This window comes from Anguilla rostrata, chromosome 11, assembly GCF_018555375.3.
Source record: "Anguilla rostrata isolate EN2019 chromosome 11, ASM1855537v3, whole genome shotgun sequence".
Lineage (NCBI taxonomy): Eukaryota > Metazoa > Chordata > Actinopteri > Anguilliformes > Anguillidae > Anguilla > Anguilla rostrata.
The window spans coordinates 13,965,700-13,985,507 of NC_057943.1; the positions used below are offsets into that span (position 1 = coordinate 13,965,700).

Genomic DNA, 19,808 nt, shown 5'->3' on the forward strand with positions numbered 1-19,808 from the left:
TAACATACATTAAAATCATGTTATTTCCTATGATTTTGTGGTAAAAGGCATTGCTCTCTTTTATAACCCATTTGGATAAGGTGGAAGGGGTCATGGTCATAAGATGCACAGTACTGAAGGGTCAACAGGTCATTGCTGGAAAAGAACATGATGTAGATGGGGGGGGGGGGGGGGGGGATCCTGAACCATGTTTAGGCATTGCCCAGAAAGGTTTAATCCTGGAGATCATTGTTAGCAAACCCAGTCTGCTTCAGGCCCGACACAAGGAACACTTCTAGGGATGCATGAATAATAACACAAATGTCTTTATTATCATTTTTAAAAAAAAGTTTCAGCAATTGAATCCACCTTTTTACCGTACATTACAGATTGGCCCAGCAGAGGTCAATGTGAATTGTCTAGTGTGGAGGTGTGTTCTTGTACTCTACAGAGTTCACCTTGCCTTAAGTTGAACTGCAAAAGCTGATGAGTACAGCTGGACCAATTTCTACATCATGACAAATTTGAAAATGGAAAAAAAAAAAGAAAAAGAATTTGGTCCTGAATCCGTCCACATATTGTCATACATAGTTGGCTTTGTTATTAAAATAACATGATATCAATAAATAAGTGTCCATAGGTCCTTCAGTCTGAAACAAGTCGTACTGCTATATTGTGTTGTGGCACTATACAGTATTGTGGCAATTTGCCAAGGCTGCTCAAAGAGAAGTATACAGGAAGTGAATCAATGGAATATATTCAGCACAGACAGAGCAAGAGAGGCAAGGAGTGATGGGTGTACACCTCAAACCCTACCTAACAAGCTGATCAACCAACTTCACCAGAACAGAGTGAATTAATTACTGTAAAATTACTTTGGGGGGAAAAAAACGTACTGCTAAAATAAACCTCACGGTATTAAAAACCATGATGCCTCACACACAGAGCATGTGGTGTATGCGTGTATGTGTTTACACATGCACGATAACTCGGTTAGCCTGACGGGGGATGTCTGAAGTCTGTTACTTTCAGCCCAGTTGCTAACTGTGAGACACAGACCATTTCAGACATATGGTTTCTGATTGTGAGACAGCAGGGATTATTGGCACCTCAAAGATAAGAATATGTAAACATGAGTCAGTCTATCTGTTAATCACTCTCTTGAAACCAATGGGAAAATGACTGGTGGCTTATAGAAAATGACCAGGGACACTGACTTGCACACAACTATTTACCCGTGCTACCTGACAGATGCTATATTACACATTCAGACTTGATGACCATGTTATGAGCCAGCAGTCCTATTTTCCTGAACCATTTTTAAAAGGGACGAAAGAAGTCCACACGCAGTAATTCTGGTAATTCTGTTCTCATATGAAATACTGGACCTGGCCCCCTCCGGTGGTTATTGAAATATGGAGATCTGTATGCAGAATCCCCATGTGCAAAGCAGTGCTTTGTCTCCGGGTTCCTATCTCTAACGCACCTGGGCCAAGGCACATTCAGGAAAACGGTTTTGTTTTTTGTTCCTTTGACTGATTTGATTAGAGAAAAACAAAAGCGTCAGGAGGTGAGAGGCCCAGCTCTTTGGGGCGTTTGCTCGGCTCTGTAAAAAAACCGAGCTGCGGTGTGTGACACTGAGCCCACACTGTCACACTCATCTTCCTGCTTTCACCCTCCCTCCCTCCCTCTCCTCAACTGCTCTGCCAGGAGCTCTCCTGTGGCTTTCTGTACAGCAGCCCATAAACACCAGATTGAGTATATGCTTGTGTGCACGAGTGAGTGTGTGTGTGTGTGTTTGTATGTGTTTGTGAACGTGTATGTGTCCACACATATATATGTGTGCTTGTGTATGCGAGTGAGTGAGAAGGTTTTTTGAAGCAGGGACAATGGGTTTCTGAGAAGCAGCCTACAGCTTTGTGGAATAATAGAGATTGAGGTACGGTTTAGGGCACTGCTAGATTCCCAGGTTGCACTAACCTGGTGCCAGGTAAGCAGAGATCAGTGGATCGTCAACCCACTGTGGGCCTAAATTTGCTTTGGCCTACTCACACGCAAGCCAATCTTCAACACCCATTCAGCCCTGATGTCAGCAGCCCAAACATTGCACATCTTCTATAGGCAGTTTCCTCTCCACCAAGGCAGACACATACAGTACCATCCGTGGAGATAACTGTATCAATATTATTTACATATATGTATGCATATATATGCATACATATGTGTAAATAATACACATCATGCACAACTATTAAATCTTCTCATCACAAAAATAATTTAACATCCAATGCATCTGTCACTCTAAAAATAACAGCATTAAAAACTGCATTACTTCCCGTTCATGAAGCCTCTGAAATTATTTTAAAAAATGTCTACATTATTTTAAATTTGATGTTATATAATATCATATACAAATATTTATATACTATTTCCATTTATTTACATTAAAATTGTAAAGGAATAACGCAATTTAAAACACTCCAAAAAAGTAAAAAAAAAATAACTTCAATGTAAACAGTGGGCAGACTTTCCTCTGCTGATGACTACCCTGCTCTATTAATTGGACCAAATGTGGGACAAAGTGGGACAGCATATGGACCACAGACCTACAATTACTAGATTGAGGCAAGCCAGTATTGGCAAGGTTGCATGGATCACATAATCCAATCATATATCATATACATGTAATATAAATGGAAATACACATGAACCTAGTTAATGCCTGGAATCCCTACATTCAGCTTTGCATCTTTGGAAAATAAACCTGGTTAACCATAACCCATCTTTCTTCAACATCTCTAAACACCCCAATGCTGTACAGACATGGTGTACATTAATATGGTTGATCTATAATAGTTTGTCTATGAAATTGACTGACTTGCCTGTCAAACTTCAAGATGTACAGTAACTCACTGTCTCTTTATCTGTTCAGGACGCCATTTTGGATGAGTAGCAAACTCATTTGACCAATATAGTAATCTATATCTATGGAGGGACAGTCACTCGAGTATTCGAGCAAAGGTCTGCAGTCTCATCTGCCTGTTCATTTGACACAATCCCACATCAATTCCTCAAAGCAGCCAGGACACACCACCTTCCTAGCAACAAATGACAGCATGCAGCTGAACTGTAATTTTATCTGCTTAAAAACATGCAGGACGTCGACCAGTTTGGCCCTACCCAAAAGCCAACCCGCATTAGCCAAAGTAAAATACTAAGTGCTGGTGAGTAAAGTAGGGGGGCTCTCTCATGAAAAAGCAATCTAAATTAAAACAGGTAATGAAGACTAAAATATATTTTTCAAAGATGTCAAACATCTCACTATAGTCAAAATATATAAATTATTGCCACTTTCACTGACAGTATATTATTTTATGCATGTATTGTCAAATATTTAGTTCTCTCTACAATATATGCATATTGTAACATTTAACAAAGTGGTAACTATACATGTATTTTCAGTGTCTGACACATTTTTTTTTTTGACATATATTAGCTTTTTCGTGAGGGCTGAGACCCAGGGACCCAGTGTTAGCACCAGATAGAAATATATTTCTCTTTTTTAAAAAAAAGAACAATATCATGTGCCTTCTAGTAACATCTTTCTGAAAAGTGGCACAGTTGCTGTTAAAGATATATTCTGTCTGCAAAGTCATAGCAACAATGATAAAATCTTTTTAAAAGTCAGAACTGCGTGGTTGTCACTGTTAGAAAATGGCAATCAAACAGAACTGAAGTTTACATATACATATATTCATAAATAGGCTTATCTTTTGGAAACATAAAGACCTGTTCAAAGATCCAGCTATTATTTACATGGAACATCTCATCATAACCATCTGCTAATACTCCAGTAACTGGTCAGCCAGAACTCTGAATATAATCCATCTGTATACAAATGAATTGCTATGCTTAAATAGTGCAGAACATTGGTCAATAAAGAACTGCGCTCTTCACAACGTGTAAAAATAAAGACGAAACCTGACAAGAGCAGAAAAAACAAGGTGTGTCAAAACTGTTTGGTAACTCAGCAAGGCGTATTTCTCCTTATGTCCAATCTGTAGAAAAATGGCATGGAGAACCTGATAGAATTTGCTAGAATGTTGTCAACGACTGGACTGATGGCTGATAAAGCTCCTTGAGCTTCTTCTTTCACCAGCTGCAGGAGTCTCCAAAAACATTCTGCCTTCAATAAATCACTCTAGGAAAAGAATACCCAACCCTAATCCTGACCACTTCCATCTAGTGAAGAAAGTTTGGAAATGAGGATCATTTCCAAGATCAGTGTTTTGAGTGCTTTTTGATCTGTCCACACTTTTCCATTCCAGTGAGCATGGGTACTAAGATATGGAAGTCAGCTAGAATGGAATGGAATTGACAGATCTGGACTGAATACAGACTCAACGGAACTAAACACTATTGGAACAGTCTGGACAGAGCTTAACTTAATGGAACTTGCCAAAGTGGTTAGTAAGACAGTGTAGACATTCTCAGCCAATGAAACGGTCAAATATATAAGTGCACGCACGCATGCACACACAAACACACATGCATGAAAATGCATGCGGATTCAGACACGCACGCTTGCATGGACATACACAAACACACCTGTATTGTAAAGGGCACATATGCCTCAGGTGTTTAACATTTAGTAAGTGTGAATAACACTCACCAAAATCCTTCTCTTCCTTCAGAAGAAAAAAACTTAAACACTGAGGCTTTAATACCCCTTCCAGAATGGACTATTTGATATGGACATGTAAATATGAAACTCACCTATACAAACACACTACCACACATGCATACACACAGTTTAGACATGGGAACTGATTTGTCTCTTACTCATGATGTGGGAGATTTTGTCCAGATGTATTATAGAATACAGCGATGTGTTTGTATTTTCCATGATTATTAATCAATTATCATTGTTACTTGTATGTAACTGACTAACAGGCACACACACACACACACACATGCACGTGCTGTGATTGAGATGATGATAGCTCTTCAGTATGGGTATGGCAGGTGTCCCAGTAAAGGAGAACAGAAGAGGACAGAAACCATGCATTCTCTCATGACCCACAAGTTGCTCGGCTTGTGTTCTTGTGTTTGACGCTCCAGGTAGTTCTTACATATGTACAATAATATCACAGTTAACAAAAAATAAATAACATCGATAATACTTCTTTAACAGTGCTTTTTGTGTGACACTCTAAGACCTAGGGATCTTATCTGAAGACAGCCATTATACTTGGCTCTTGTTACCAATCAGTTGTTACCAATCACTAGCACTTGTTTTTTTTTCTTTTTTGCACCTGGGAAAGCTCTTGCCCCACCCCTCCCTTTTCACCACCATCACTCAACCCCATGCCTCAGATGGTCAGTCACAGCAGAGAGGTCAAAGGTCAGATTAATCCAGAGTAATTTAAACCAGCAGTGCCCAGGTGTAGAACTTAAAAAAAAAAAAAAAAAAACAGACTCCAGTGTCTTATTGCAGAGCTATCTCTGGGCTCTCTTCACTTTGTGGCATCAGGTGAAAAATAACATATGTATTTACATACAGTATATTCTAAAGTAATTTGTAAATCAGTAGTAAATGCAGTAGAGCTGTAGCCATGAGCAGTGGAATGACTGAACGAAAGTATTTCTCTATGAACGACCCTGTGTCTTCCAGTTTATGTCTGTGTAGCTTCAGTAAGTCCATCAGTAACGAGGGATTTTAAAAAAGCATGGGGATAACAAAAATCCAACAATGATAATAAAAACCCCAGAAGAGGGGTGTTTCTCCTTCAGTGGTTGTGCAATGGAGAGAAAGAGAGAGAGAGAGAGAGGAGAGAGAGAGCGAGCAGAGGACCTATGATTCAGAGGAGGAGCGAGATCCCGTCTGAAGAAGATTTTTGTATATAGAGGAGTTGAGGAACCTAGGGTAGGAGTCTCTGTGCATGAGGGTGTAGATCTGAAGCTGGGCATCCTCAAAAGTGTGGGGCGTAGGCTCCTGCATTTTCCTGTTGATCACCTCTCGCACCCTGGAGTCCAGACTTACCTAGCGGGAGAGAAAGAAAGGCACGTGTCTCTTACAGTGAAGAGACCAAAAGGCATGGTTAAGTGCTAATGGTCAAAATAAAATGATGAAAAAGGAATTTTCTCTTTGATATTGCCTTTCTTCTGTATTTTTAGAAATGGGAATTTAGAGACTGGTATGGTATGTACAGTACTGCTTCCACAAATATAGCTGTGCAAACAATAGTAAGAGAGATGCCAGGTTACATTATGGCAAAAATTCAATGCTGATTACTTACTCCAAAGCTTAACTTTACTGTGGAAGAATTGTTTTCTGTGTTTTGTCAGCTGGTGAGACATTCAGTTATTAACCTTGTACCTTAAATCCGAGCTGGCCTCCTCACCCCATTTTAAAGAAATCCCAGAAAATCATTTTGCTTGTTTAGTGTGGGGGGAGCTGTCTTTGTGAAGAGCACCATGTGGCACTGGTGCTCTGGGCAGGGGGTGTGGGAGAGGAAAGACTGAGAGCCCCTATTAATGGACTGTTCACTGGATGAGGTGGGGACACACAGAACAGACTGTTAGCCGCACAGCTCGCTGAGCACAGTTTCGGGGACACCCTGCGCTGTTGTATGGACACACAGGAAACACGGAACTCTCCTGTGAGTGAAACCCTCCCTCCGTCTATTTATAGACACTTCTGCAGCGGCAGGGGCCGCAATTTGTGGCTTCCTGTATCCATCCTTTACTGCAGAGTTGTTTTGGGGGGGTTTGTCTTGGAAAAGGACTAGAGTAGAGACTTAAAGAGGCACCAAGCTGTGCACTTTACAGTTCTAAATCAGACTTGTAATCAGACCTGACAGACTGCCCCAGGCAGACTCTAAATGAAGGAGGTTTCAGCAGACCACTAAGAAAAGTAAAGTAAAAACATACCAACAACATAAAAATAACAGACATGAACTCACACTTATAAGTGAAAATAACAAAACAAACAAAACAACAATTTGCATATCGCCTATTATTTCTGTAACACCTCTTCCTTTTTTGCTTTTGTTTTATTCATATTTTTTTAATTTGTGAAAATAAAAGATACTACAAAGAAAACAGATATTCTGTTAATAAATAGTAATATATATGAATACATATATATACAATAAATGGCCAAAAGTATGTGGACACCCCATCTAATAAGTGGGTTTGGCTACTTCGGACGGCACCTGTCCGACAAGTCAGATCGTCAAATTTCTGCCCTGCAAGAGCTGTCAACTGTAAGCACTGTTATTGTGAAGTGGAAATGTCTAGGAGCAACAACAGCTCAGCCATGAAGCGGTAGCCCACACAAGCTCAACGAACGGGACCAGTGGTTTCTGAATCGTGTAGCACGTAAAAAGCGTCTGTCCTCGGTTGCAACACTCACTACTGAGTTCCAGACTGCCCCTGGAAGCGATTACAGCACAACAACTATTAGTCAGGAGCTTCATGAAATGGGTTTCCATGGCTGCCCAGCGCACGCAATGGCAAGCTTCGGCTGGAGTGGTGTAAAGCACACCGCTATTGGACTCTGTGATGTTTGGGTGTCTTTTGGCCATGTAGTGTATATCGCTGAAATACATGTTAAAAGTCATATTTTTTTGGGAAAAAATGTGGAAACCCTAAATATATGGTAGAGTATGCCTACCATAACATATGCTCTACCAATTATAACATCACATGATCGAGTCCCTTTCATGCCATATGAAACCAAGTGCAACTACTCTAAACAAACTAATAAATTAACAAAAAATAAAAATGAAAACAAACAAAATTTGACACACAAAAACAACATAGAAATTGTTGTCCACACAAAACAGTAAATGCTTAACGGGCAGAATGTGGTGTAGGACATGTATTTGTGGAAGTGAAAGCCAAGTAGGCTAGACAGGGAAGTGCCATCCTCAGCTTTAAAATGTCAGTGTGTGTTTGTGCGTGTTTGTGCGTGTGTGCGTGTGCATGTGTGCGTGTGCGTACGAGCAGACAACAAGCGGGAGGCACTGGCCTGCTTTTTTGTGCAAGCATAGATGGAGCAGAAAAATTGATTGGTCTCGCTTTCACTCAAGTGTCTGCCGACTTTAGTAATTTTTTAAAATATACTGTGGTGACACGATACTGCTGCTGCTAATTTGGCTCTGCTCTCCCAACAAATTTCACTCATCCCCTGCTAAATTCTGCTAAATGAACCGGTTATGGAAGGAACAGCAGTGGTTTGGGGAAACGGCATAAACCCTTACCTCCTTGGGTGAGAGTATCGAGATGTAATCCTCGTAGATCAAGCGGGCCTTCTCCTCGACTACCGATTTATTCAGCTCTTTTTTGAGGTCCTCGCAGGCTAACCAGAAAAGCATGTTCTCCTCGCTGTACTCAGTCCTTAAGAACTCCCTGAAGACGTTGCGTCCGGCCGGGCTCTTCATCAGCTTGTCGAAGCACTGCGCCCACAGCCGCATCTCGTCCACCGTCGGTTTGGTGCTGCGGACGAACGGCGGCACGTGTGAGGTCACCGAAACGGAGCGCGGCGCCGCTACGACGCTAAACACGCCGCTCAGCTGAAAACATGAACCGCAACCATAGGCGTAGATTTCGGGGGGGGGGGGGGGACGCAAGGGATACGGCCCCATCATTTGTCCCCCTGAATTTTGTGTTTTCCTTTACATAAATAAAGACATTTCCACCATAAATTGATGCAGAAAAGGCACAAATTGGTACATAAAAATTCACCAGAATGCAGGAAATGAAGTGTTTGACACTCAAAATTTCCTGGGGGAGGAACCTCAGACCCCCTGCGTAATGTGTCCACCCCAATATTCAAACAAAACCTACGCCACTGACCGCAACCCCAAACAGTACACACAGACAGAAATCCACCTCTCAACACAAAACACTGACACAGCTCCTCTGAGTGCATGTACAGATTACCATGACCGATAAGCTGATCTGCAGGTTCTTTCTTTGTTTTTGGTTGGCGCTTGTTGTTCTGTAACTACCATGTCTGTAGCAAGTCCCCGCAGCCTATGGGTGACTGGGAGAACATGTCAGTCCACATGTGTGTATTTGTGTGTGCGTGTGCTTGTGTGTGAGGTGCGCTCACCAAGGTTCACAGTTTGGTATGGTCTCCAGCTTGGTCTCCTGGGACTTCCTCCTCGCCTGGTTCTCGTCTTCATTCCTAACAGTAAGACTGGAAGGTGGTAAAAGGGCATTGAGAAATAACGGCACAGCCCACAGCTGCTAGGCCCGGTTGCTGTCGACTTATGACATACAAACATCCCTGTACACACACATGCGCACATGCTGAGTACACTACTGCACATGCCATGCATACATGTATACGTGCACATACACGTTTCACAAACACACAGCATGCATTCAAATGTACATGCAAATACTGACAGAGACCTGTAAAAAAAAAAAAAAAAAAAACAGTATTATCTTTGTCTCAGAACGAAATCTATACACTTACTCTCTCCTTCACACAAGTCCCTGTAAGTCACAGTCAACCAAAAGGACTTCTCTAAAAGTATAGTTTAAACTGGATGACAGAGACATGCATAAGAAAACAAGTGTTTCTGTGCAATAAAATAAAGAATATCATGTCATCTCACTAGTTTTTAGGCTTGCTGAAAATATAGGCTACATGTATTAAATTGAGGGTGCACTCTGGGGGTTGCCAGGCGCTATGAACAGATGAGGCCACTTGCACTTGTGTACATCACTTCCTAGTTCAGTGATGTACACAATAGTCTGGATGGAATCCTGACCCTGACAGGTTTAACTGTAATCTGAAGTCTAGTGATGCATAATTGGCCTTAGTGTCACCAGGGTAAGAAGGGGCTCAGTCATGTTACGGATATTCCCTACATCACTGTGGAATCACAGCACTGGTGATTGGATGCCTGTGATCTGCCAGCACCTGCTGCACAGTCTTCTTTCACCTTTGGTAGGATAAGCATGACAGTGTTCTCCCTTCCACATTTACAAAGGATGCTACAGCAATGAAACAGATTACAATTTTATTTAAGTATTCCAAATTGGGGAACAAATAAAGTATTTCACTAAATAGTTGTTAAAAAAGGGAACTGTCCGGTCTGAAGGAGGGCAAATGGCTTGAGTTTGCAAAAAAAAAACCCTCATCTTCAGATAAATGCTGAGTCAGCATATCCTTAGTAATCATACCAGTGAAATGCCTGTTGGCTTTCTGCAAATGAGCAAGGGTTCTGGTGGCAGGCAGTCTCTCTAGCAAATATTATGACAGACATTTTGGTTCCTCCATCTGTTGCTATGTGCACTGGTTTACCTATGTTGATTGTGTGCAGGGACACATTGAGCTGGAGGTTTTCTGGTGTGCCAGCTTTCATGATTAATTTTGCGGACTACCCTTCTCTTACTAGACTGTCCATAGGATAATTCTTTTTAATTGTGCAGGAGATGGCATGATCCATCAAATGAATACATTAACTGTGTTATCAAACTGCAGAACTTTAAATTGTAGAAAATGGCCAGCAAATTTGTTTATTGAATATTATCAATATCATTCGTTGACATGGTGTTTAAGTAATCATATTTAGAGAAATCTAGATGTGTTTTAATGTCTGAGCACTATTTCTACACTTGTGCATATGCTCAACAGTACTCTAGTATTTTAACTAGTAAATATGCATGGATGCAATCCATGTTCCTTGAATGACAGCATACTCAACTAACACAAAACATCTAGTGGCACATAACATTACTATTTGGCTTCTGAGACGTTGTGCCATTCTGGCTATTCAGTGATTGGTCATCAGTGTCTCCAAAGGTAAAACGACCACACAAATTGACTTTGATACGAAAGTGAAGACAGTGATACAAAATAGGAAAAGCGAGAGGAGAGAAAAAAGTACAGGGAGGAAAAAAGAAACTAAGTAAAACAACCAAAAATGTGACCAGTCCATTATTTCAAAGACCAAGATAGTTTTGAAAATTATAATTTTGTCGCATTTGCTAAGTGTTGATTAATTGCCACAATAAATGATAATGAAAAGTTCTGGTAAAAGTACCTGCTAAAAGACAGGTGCCAACGAAAACCCTGAAGTCACTGTTTACTGGTGATTAAAATCCTGTCAAATTTGCTTTGAAAGTATTTATTTTCCCCCAGGGGAACACACGCTTCCCTTAAAGATTCCTGAAGCACTTTCCTGCCAAAAAGGCAGAGGCTAAATCACAGGTGTGAAAACAGGTCTACTGTCAGAGATGTGCACACATGACTTATGTGCATGACACATGATTTATGTCAATGGCTTCTCTGGCAACAGATCTGGATAGCTTTGTCAGTTCTCTATAATTACACTGCAATTACACAGTTTAGCCTCAGATCAGACCTCTGCTGTTATTCCAATTGTCCATTACACCATCCGTTTTCCAGGTGTTCCTGTAATCACGGGAAAGCCTACGAGGGCCACAGCATGGACAAAGGCAGGCATGTATGTGTATCAGACCTGGGTCAAATAAGTATTTGTTTGGGTTTCACATATTGTTCTACGCTTCACTGATCTTGTCTGGTGTATTGGAACCAATGAAATACTCTCAAAATGTGCAAACCCCAACTTTTGGTCATATTGGCAGGCTCAATTACACCAGGCAAGATCAATAGTTTGAACCTAAAACAAATGCGTATTTGACCCAGGTCTGATGTGTATATGCGCATGCTTGCGTATGCACTGCAGTGCGTGAACCCCCTGCGATCACACCGCTCTGCTTCCTCTCGGGACACGCAGAGACGAGGCGGCAATGTCAGGGAGATGCCCTAATTACTGGCACTCGCTGTGACTTCACTTAGCGCACGGTATGAAAATGTGGCCAAGCAGAACTCAAACACCCTCAGAGGAGGGGGAGTACTTTAAATACTGTTCGGACTGGTGCTTAAGAAGTCTGGAGACTCCACACATTTTCTAGAGCACAGAAAAGGGTATCACTTAAACAAGGAGTGGAGCTTTTATGTAGTAAAAAAGGCCGTGAAAAAGATTGCTGAAGAAGATGCTAAGTAGCTCCGATACATTAGGACAGAGGTAGGCCTTGCTTGTGCATTCCATTTGTATTTGCCTTCTCTTCAATTTTGAAAGCATTCTGGAAATATTTATGATGAGTGGGAAGCACTTTGCTGAAACATGGACATTTTTTTCTAGTGGAAAACAACACAAACCACTGAGAAAACACACATTAAACCCTCATCCATACTGGAAAACCTAAACAAACATTGATTGATTTTTTGTGCAATGACTCCACAGAAGGCAAAAGGTGTGGAACAAGTGCTCAAATTCAGTCCTGCCACTGACATTTTCCCTTACCTTCCAATAACAAATGTAAGGTCAATCATTGTTTTGGGACTTCATTTATTTTTTGTCTTGAAGTTAGTTAAAATGTGTCAGTGATATATAAAAGAAGTGATTGTAAGATCAGGCAGTGAAGTGGTGGGGCTGAATCCCATGCTGAGGCCACACATTTCACACACACGGTGCGGTGTAATGGCGCATGTGACGTACCATGAGCAGCTACAGCAGCAGCACCAGCAGAAGCAGCAGGCGTTGGGGCGCTGTGCCCCCACCGGGCGAGCTCTGCCGGGGGACGTCTCGCTCCGCGGCATCGGAGACTCGCGCTCTGCCGGGATGGGGCCTGTGTTGCACCCCCACCACGCACACACAGCACACAACACCACCTGCACACACACAGGAACACCAAGGCCACACGCACAACACACACAACCACACACACACACACACAGGCACACACGCACACACACACACAGAGGCGCGCACACACACACACACACACACACACGCACATGCACACAAACACACACACATACACATAAACATAAACAGGTCAGCTGCACAGTCAATAGTCCATCAACATGCCTAATGATGCCCATGCCAGACAGCTACAACAGCATATGGTCAAATTAACCATTTTAGCCAGAGCCAAAGGATAAATCACTCCAAATCTCAACACTATAAAATTTGCAGAAACAGCTAAATACATTGGTTTAGCTGTTTCTGCTCATTTTTAATTATGTACCTTAATTACTTTGTGCACAGGATACTACTGTTATCTGTGACAATGGCCAACTACTTAAATAAAATGCATTCAAAAATCTGGTAACTAGTAACAACTGTAATTGCCTAATCAGTCACTACAAAATTAAAAACAAAATAGTGGTAGCCAAAAGTACAAATTGCTATTAAGCAAAAGGGCAAAGTGTACAACCCCCAAAAGACTTGGATCAGCATATCTGGGAAGAGTACTTCCTCAAACCTCCAAAAGACTTCAGCAGAGCATCATTTAGCAGAGCCTTCCCAGAAGCATGTATACATTAATGGCTTGTAAACTGCTAAACAAATCCGATCTTATCATATTCCTTTTACTACATTTCACATAACATTTTAGAACCACATTTTATCACATCGTCTTATTCATAGGCCTGTCCGATGAATGCAAGGTCTTCCATAAATTCAGGACACTCAGACACGTGTTCTCTAAAGCACCTGCTGCCAGCTGCTGCCAGTTTAGTTTCACTCTGCAGTCCACCAGCTGGGCTGCACAGTTGCAGCAGTACAGGAACACACTTCTGACTGCAGTTTCCCACAAACAACAGGAGGCACTCTTGAGTGCAGACAACCATCAAAACCAACGTATCTTAGAGTGCGTACATGCCAGTGATTTGCACTATGAACACTGAGGGAAGCTCAAAGGTTTGATCATTTCTGTTGTTAATGGACGTCCATGCAATCTGGGACAGTTCTTTAAAATATGCTGTGCAAATATTTGTTATAATAGCTGAGTGTGTTCATTCTGAATGAACAATGTTACTGCTGTTTCCATTTGTGCGTTCAGCTAAGACAACAGCTCATGGCATGATGGCAATTGCGGTTTTGACATCTCTGGGCAGGATATAGGATGTTAGGTTAGGTCAGGTCAAGACAGTGGCTAGACCAAGTGTCATAGTTACCAAGCAGAAAAAAGGATACCAAGCAGGGTGCCTGCAGAGCAGGAAGTAATTTGCACAACCCGTGCTTGTGGGAATAGACACCATTACATCTGCATGTAAAACATAATATCTAAACACACATAGTAAAAATTCAGTATTGTAAATAACAAATGCAATGGTCCTGTAATACTCCCAGACATGCAACACACTTTGAATATTTTCACAGACATAATAATACATTAATAATACAGATAAACTATTTAAGTTAGCTCATTTTGCATCTCCTTCAGTCTCTGAGGATTAAATTAACAGTAAAAGAGTCACAAGGATGAACCACTGGGCATTGTCTGTTTCCCACTTACTTCGTCAAACTTATACACAAGGGCGGATAAACTCATCGATGCAAGAAGGTTGAGTGTTCAGTTGATTTCTTCCAGGAAACACAAACCTGACAGCTGGCAGTGTAACTGGTTTCCGTACCTCACACAAATGAAAGAGCATCATCTGCTGCAGAGCACTGCACTGGTAACCCCATTAAAGGAATGTGTGGTGACACGCTGTGGCCTGGCGGTTGGGGCGGAAGCGCAGATTTGACAGGCATACGCAGCCCTGCGCATGCCGCTCAGGTCGCACACGCACAGTGTACTGTGGAGACATTTGCATTTGCTTCCGGAACTGGTGCGTGCAGCGAAACGGCAAGGCATCGTGTGATTGTGCCATAAGCACTAAGCTTGGTCTCTGTCATCACAAGCTTGCACAGGTGCACACGCATGGTACCGGGGAATTCAGATGTACACATGCACACACGCACATGAACACAAACGCACAGTCGCGTGCATACTCATGAACACACACATGCACACACACACATGAACACAAACGCACAGTCGCGTGCATACTCATGAACACACACATGCACTAGAGTTTAAGATTTAGATACAAAAATCTAATATTCCTCAAATAGGAAAAGTGTTAAAATTACCGTTTAAATATGTTTTTCTTTTAATCATATCTGCACCCTACAAAAAGTTATTCAAACATTATCTCTTACTTCTGAATATCGGAAAGGGAACTGTACTTCATTACTTTTTCATCACAGCATTGTATATTTTGTTCTTCGGGTCATTCTTACAGAATGGGAAAGGGTATAACCCTAAAGGGTATAAACCCACTTAAAACCCTGGGCTTTTTGTAAGAATCCCTCGTCTTACATAAACACTATTATCTCCAAAACTACATACAGTACAGACACGGTACAAAACTGAAAATAAAAAGCACATTTGTACTAAATCGTTCAAATCCCTGATCCTATGGGAGTCTCACTCAGTAAACATTCAAGACATATTTATTCTGAAAAACAACAAAGAAATTCAAAAATCGTTTTGTAATTTCTTTATTCTGTAGTGCTTACATGTACTTCTGATTTGGACCAAACCAGATTTATTTTTCCAATTGGACCCCAAGATGTCTACAACAGGAAAATTTGAAGTAGATTGAACAAAGCAATACAATTTGACATGTTATTTCTTTCCCAAAGGTGGGCCCAAGGGTCCTCAAAACCTCTCCAAATGGCACCAAACCAAATGATAAAATCTTTTTTCCCCAGCCATATTTCACTTCCAGAAGATAATACTTTTGAGAGTGGTACCCTCTGGAACCCCAGAAAACAAACACTCTTTATTTATCCATTCACCTTTTTTTGGCTAAGCCTTGTATTTAAGTCAAAATGTGTCCTTTTTGGAGAGCTTCTATGTTCAAAACATGTTCATAACGATTACTCATCACACTCTAAATTCACTTAGAAACAGTGAAACCACGTGGTTTTACCTTGCTGTGCGCTCTGACCTGCACTCAGCTGCAGGCTGCTGTAAGTCAGGCTTGTAAGTAGTAAGTAGGCTGCTGTAATTTGTGTATGCAAACATTCGCTGTGGCTGTATGAAATGAGGCAAAGCCACTAAGCAACCTTGTATTCGTTATCAAAGCTTACAAAGGAATTTCACAGGGAAGTGTGAAGTGAAGGAACCAATATCTTTCACCAACAACCTCATACGCAGACATAGATACACACACACACACATCAGCTGGCAGTGCTCTCTACAATAACAGTTGATTTGAATGTGCTGACCTCTCATCTTAGATTTGTCGCAACACACATCACAACAGGTGGAGAGCCCACAAGGAGTAAATTTGAAATTATTTACAAAAATATATAATCAAATCATAAATAATTTTACAATAATATAGTGCCTTTTATCACTATCTCAGTGTCCTTTATGCAAACATTTGCCAATAAAAAAAACAAAGCTCAAATAAACAATCGACAAAGCGTACGTTAAGCTGCCACTAGTGTGCTATGCAAAAACAGGAAGTGAAAGTATGTTGGCACACAACAGAATAGCTGACCTATTCAGCTAGAAGGAAGCCGTAAACTATGCTCAAACGCTGTGTAAATAAGCTTAAAGAACACAAGACTGTAAGGTTTCTGTAACATACAGTATACAGGGTTTCCAAGCAGTGGGAAAAGTCACGATGGATCGATCATAGAGAAGGTTCATTTTTTCAGGTAGTAGCTTGTTTTTAGGTAATTTAATTGCATTTGAAATTCTATTTTCCTACATAGAAATGATCGTTTTAAAATGCACCTGAAAATACTTTCAGCTCAATGGAAATAATGCATTGACTTTTCCTAGGCTATATACAAAGAGAGGATTGATTGCTTATGGCTCAGAAGTGGATTTTGGCAATCACTGTAGTATTAGCAGTTGTTTGACTTGTTGCAGCCAGTTATTGGATTATAAAATATCATAATCATCAACCTGAGGTGTCAATTTCAGCCCTCCTTTGTGAAAAGGGACTGCTTTGTTATTTAATTCTTTATCCCTAGTTGTTACACTAGGGATAACAATCGAGACAGGGTTTTTTGCATCAAAGTGCGGAGAGTGTAAGTTTTACAATGGTATATGGGTTATAGCGTTGTATCTTGAATCAATGACACATAAAAGCAATAATTTAAGAGAATATCATTGTTAGACGCTGGCATCTAATTGCATGGCTATTGGCCTTTAAGGGATTAATTGTTATGTAATCTCTTGTAAATAAGCTTCAACCAACACTGCGTTTCGGTAAAGCCTTTTCGTGGAACTTAAACCCTCCTTTGCCTTTGTGCCCTTCTTGCACCCTGCTCTGGACACACATAACAGGAAGTTATCCTATACAGTAAATGACCTTGCAATGATTATGTAGATTTTGCAATAAATATTTGAATATAATCAAATCCCAGTTATTTTTGTGAATACAATATTCAAATACATTTTTTTGGTCTGTTTGTGTATTAGACAGCTCTAATGCACATATGTACACTTTACTGAATACTTCCAGACTCCACACTTACTGTACAGACAGATACAGGCACCAAAATCCTCATCAAACTCAGACATACATACAAAGACAGACACACACACACACACACAGACATCTAATAGAAATAGAGTGACTATGACTACGCGATCTGAAGCTCTATTTTATGAGCTTCAGATACTTTTTCCACACTCTCCCCCATTTGAAGCTATTTTTAATTTGCTAAAAAGCTAGAGCCATAATTCTTTTCCAATTACATTTGGCTCAGCTGTCGCGGACAGGGAAGCCCTGTCCTGTACTGTATATTAAGTGCCTGTGCAATGAATCACAATAGACTGACAACAAAGGAGAGAACAAATGTGCTAAAACAAGAAACTTGTTCCCAAATGGCCTGTTTGGGCTTCAGTGAAGTGTGGATAGACATTCGGACTGTTAATACTGGGTTAAATCAGGAGAGAAAAGAAAGATTGGAATAAAAAAAAAAATTGAATCATAAATCAAGGAACTACCAAATTATATGTGAGGCCTTTGACTGGCCTGGTGCACAGAAAGAAAAATAATAATAATCAGAATGACAGTTTAAGGAGGAGAAACAGGAATGTGAATGAGCAGAGTGTCCTAATATGCACTGAAGCTGCAGACGGGACCTTTGTCTTTTGGTGTGTTTATGTGTTTGTCTATGTCTATGTGCTCAGATCTTGTTGTGAGTCTCTCCTACTTTTAGATATGAGGTAAGAGGACAGAAGGCAGCACATGTTGTCCGTCACAAGCAGACACACACAAACAGGCATGACACACACACACAAACTGACAAAGACACAGACTCAGAATACCAATCTCTCCATCACTGGCCTACACAAAGTGTATCTCTGTCCACAGTTTTGGATTAACAATGAGTATTTTATCAATCCAAAACTTAAACATGGTAATCCATGAACCATGGTTGTTTTACATTAAAAAAAATGTTACACCAGTGTAACTCTAAGAATGATTCTCTCCCTCAAACTATTTATTTCTGTGCTAATACTCTTATTTCCCTAAAAAACATCTGTCACTTTGGTTCTTCTGGAAACTAGTGCTCATTACTGCCAGTGGGTATATGATTCATACAAAGTACAGTTGATCATTTGCACATGTAAGAAGGGAGGGTTGGTTTGGTGGGACATGGTCATGGCTTGCAACACTAAAGTTTAGGGTCAAGAGGGAAGCGCTGGAGGCAAAGTCTTTCAGTTCTGTCCAACCAAATCAGAGTGACTGTGACTGCCCATGGTACCAACAGTCAATTAAAATGACTAGTCAACCACATGTGTGGAGAGTGGTGCTACCTTAATTCACCCAAGCATCACTTACTGAGAACTGGTAAATAAATGAATATGTTTAAGCACATACAGGTAGTTCACAGTAATCACTTTTTCAGTGTTTCCATTTCCTGTGCAAACTATGTTTTCATAACTGAGTGAAACAGCCAGTGGTGACGTCTGATAAAAAGTTCTCACCGCTAAGGCAATAGCAAACAACTAGAGATTAAATACTGATCCAGAAACATCAACTTATAGAATGCCTAAAGTTTCTTTCTGAAAGGAAATTAAACCGAGAAGCAGTGGCATGAACATACCGATCATTTCTGAAAGGGCTGTCACATCTGCTTAGACGTCGGAGCTGTGGCAAGGAGCCCGTTCCTGTAATTAGGTCACACAGTTCAGCAAGTCTGCTCAGTTTAATGGCTGCTCTGTGCCCCACAGTGTTCTGTAAAACCGCATACAGGAGCTCCAGTGTGGACAGATCAAAGTTGGATATGTAGTGTTTCACACGAAGGGTGATGGGTGTTAGCTCTTCACAGCACTGTGGTGCCATGGCAGGACCCATCACTCTAGAGAGGTTTTCTGCTTCCAGTTTAAAAAAAAAAACAAACAAAAAAAACGTGACACCATAAAGATGACAATATGTGACTCTGAAGGATAAATGACAGCATTGGCTTTGTATGCGTGGTGCCATCTTTCATTGCAATTAAGAGCCCTTTCTCCCCTAAATTAAGAAAAATACCCTTCCTGATTTAAAGTTTGTTGTCCAAAAACTTAATTCTTGTTTTATTGCCCTTGCAAGAATTCAGTTTTGCTTGAATCATATTCCAAATGATGCTTTAATTATATTCCTTTGATATTTTGATGAAAAGTAAGGTGAATTATGAATATGAATTAAGTCACCATGCTTATCAGTTCTGTAGGTCTGTCCTGCTTCGAGCATACGTTTGCTTGGTCTTCAACCAAACCTTTGATTCTGCCAATTAATGCTGTTTCATTCTCCCATACATTGCATATTCACTGAAGTGGCCAGAAAAAAGTATGTGCAAATACCTACAGTAAATAAGCAAGGCCTATGACAGCAGAGATAAAACAGTCAAGGTTCTGCAGCTGGTTTCCTGTCAGAAGGGCATTTCCTATTGCTACACTGCTTGCAGGAGGTTCAGCCCATAAGTTGGGTG

The 19,808-nt window shown here is 40.8% G+C and overlaps 1 protein-coding gene across 2 annotated transcripts; it reads right to left on the reverse strand.

Moving 5' to 3' along the window:
- Positions 1 to 289: 289 nt before the first annotated feature.
- On the reverse strand, positions 290 to 12,657 carry rgs19 (regulator of G protein signaling 19). Of its 2 annotated transcripts, none has more exons than XM_064298072.1 (4): positions 12,528 to 12,657; positions 9,101 to 9,175; positions 8,247 to 8,481; positions 290 to 6,022 (listed from the first exon to the last, which is right to left on the reverse strand). In XM_064298072.1, exons 1-4 carry the CDS (start codon positions 12,626 to 12,628, stop codon positions 5,834 to 5,836), a joined length of 600 nt encoding a protein of 199 aa, XP_064154142.1. In that variant the 5' UTR covers positions 12,629 to 12,657; the 3' UTR covers positions 290 to 5,833. The 2 variants fall into 2 exon arrangements, with proteins under 2 accessions (XP_064154142.1, XP_064154141.1); XM_064298071.1 differs by having other exon boundaries at positions 9,101 to 9,187.
- Positions 12,658 to 19,808: the final 7,151 nt, after the last annotated feature.

Coding starts and splice junctions, on each gene's coding strand:
- rgs19 (XM_064298071.1), bottom strand. CDS start 12,628: ATGCCGCGGAGCGAGACGTCCCCCGGCAGAGCTCGCCCGGTGGGGGCA. Junction 9,188..12,527: donor TGCTGCTGTAGCTGCTCATG/GTACGTCACATG, acceptor ACCACCTTCCAG/TCTTACTGTTAGGAATGAAG. Junction 8,482..9,100: donor ATACCAAACTGTGAACCTTG/GTGAGCGCACCT, acceptor GTTCGTCCGCAG/CACCAAACCGACGGTGGACG.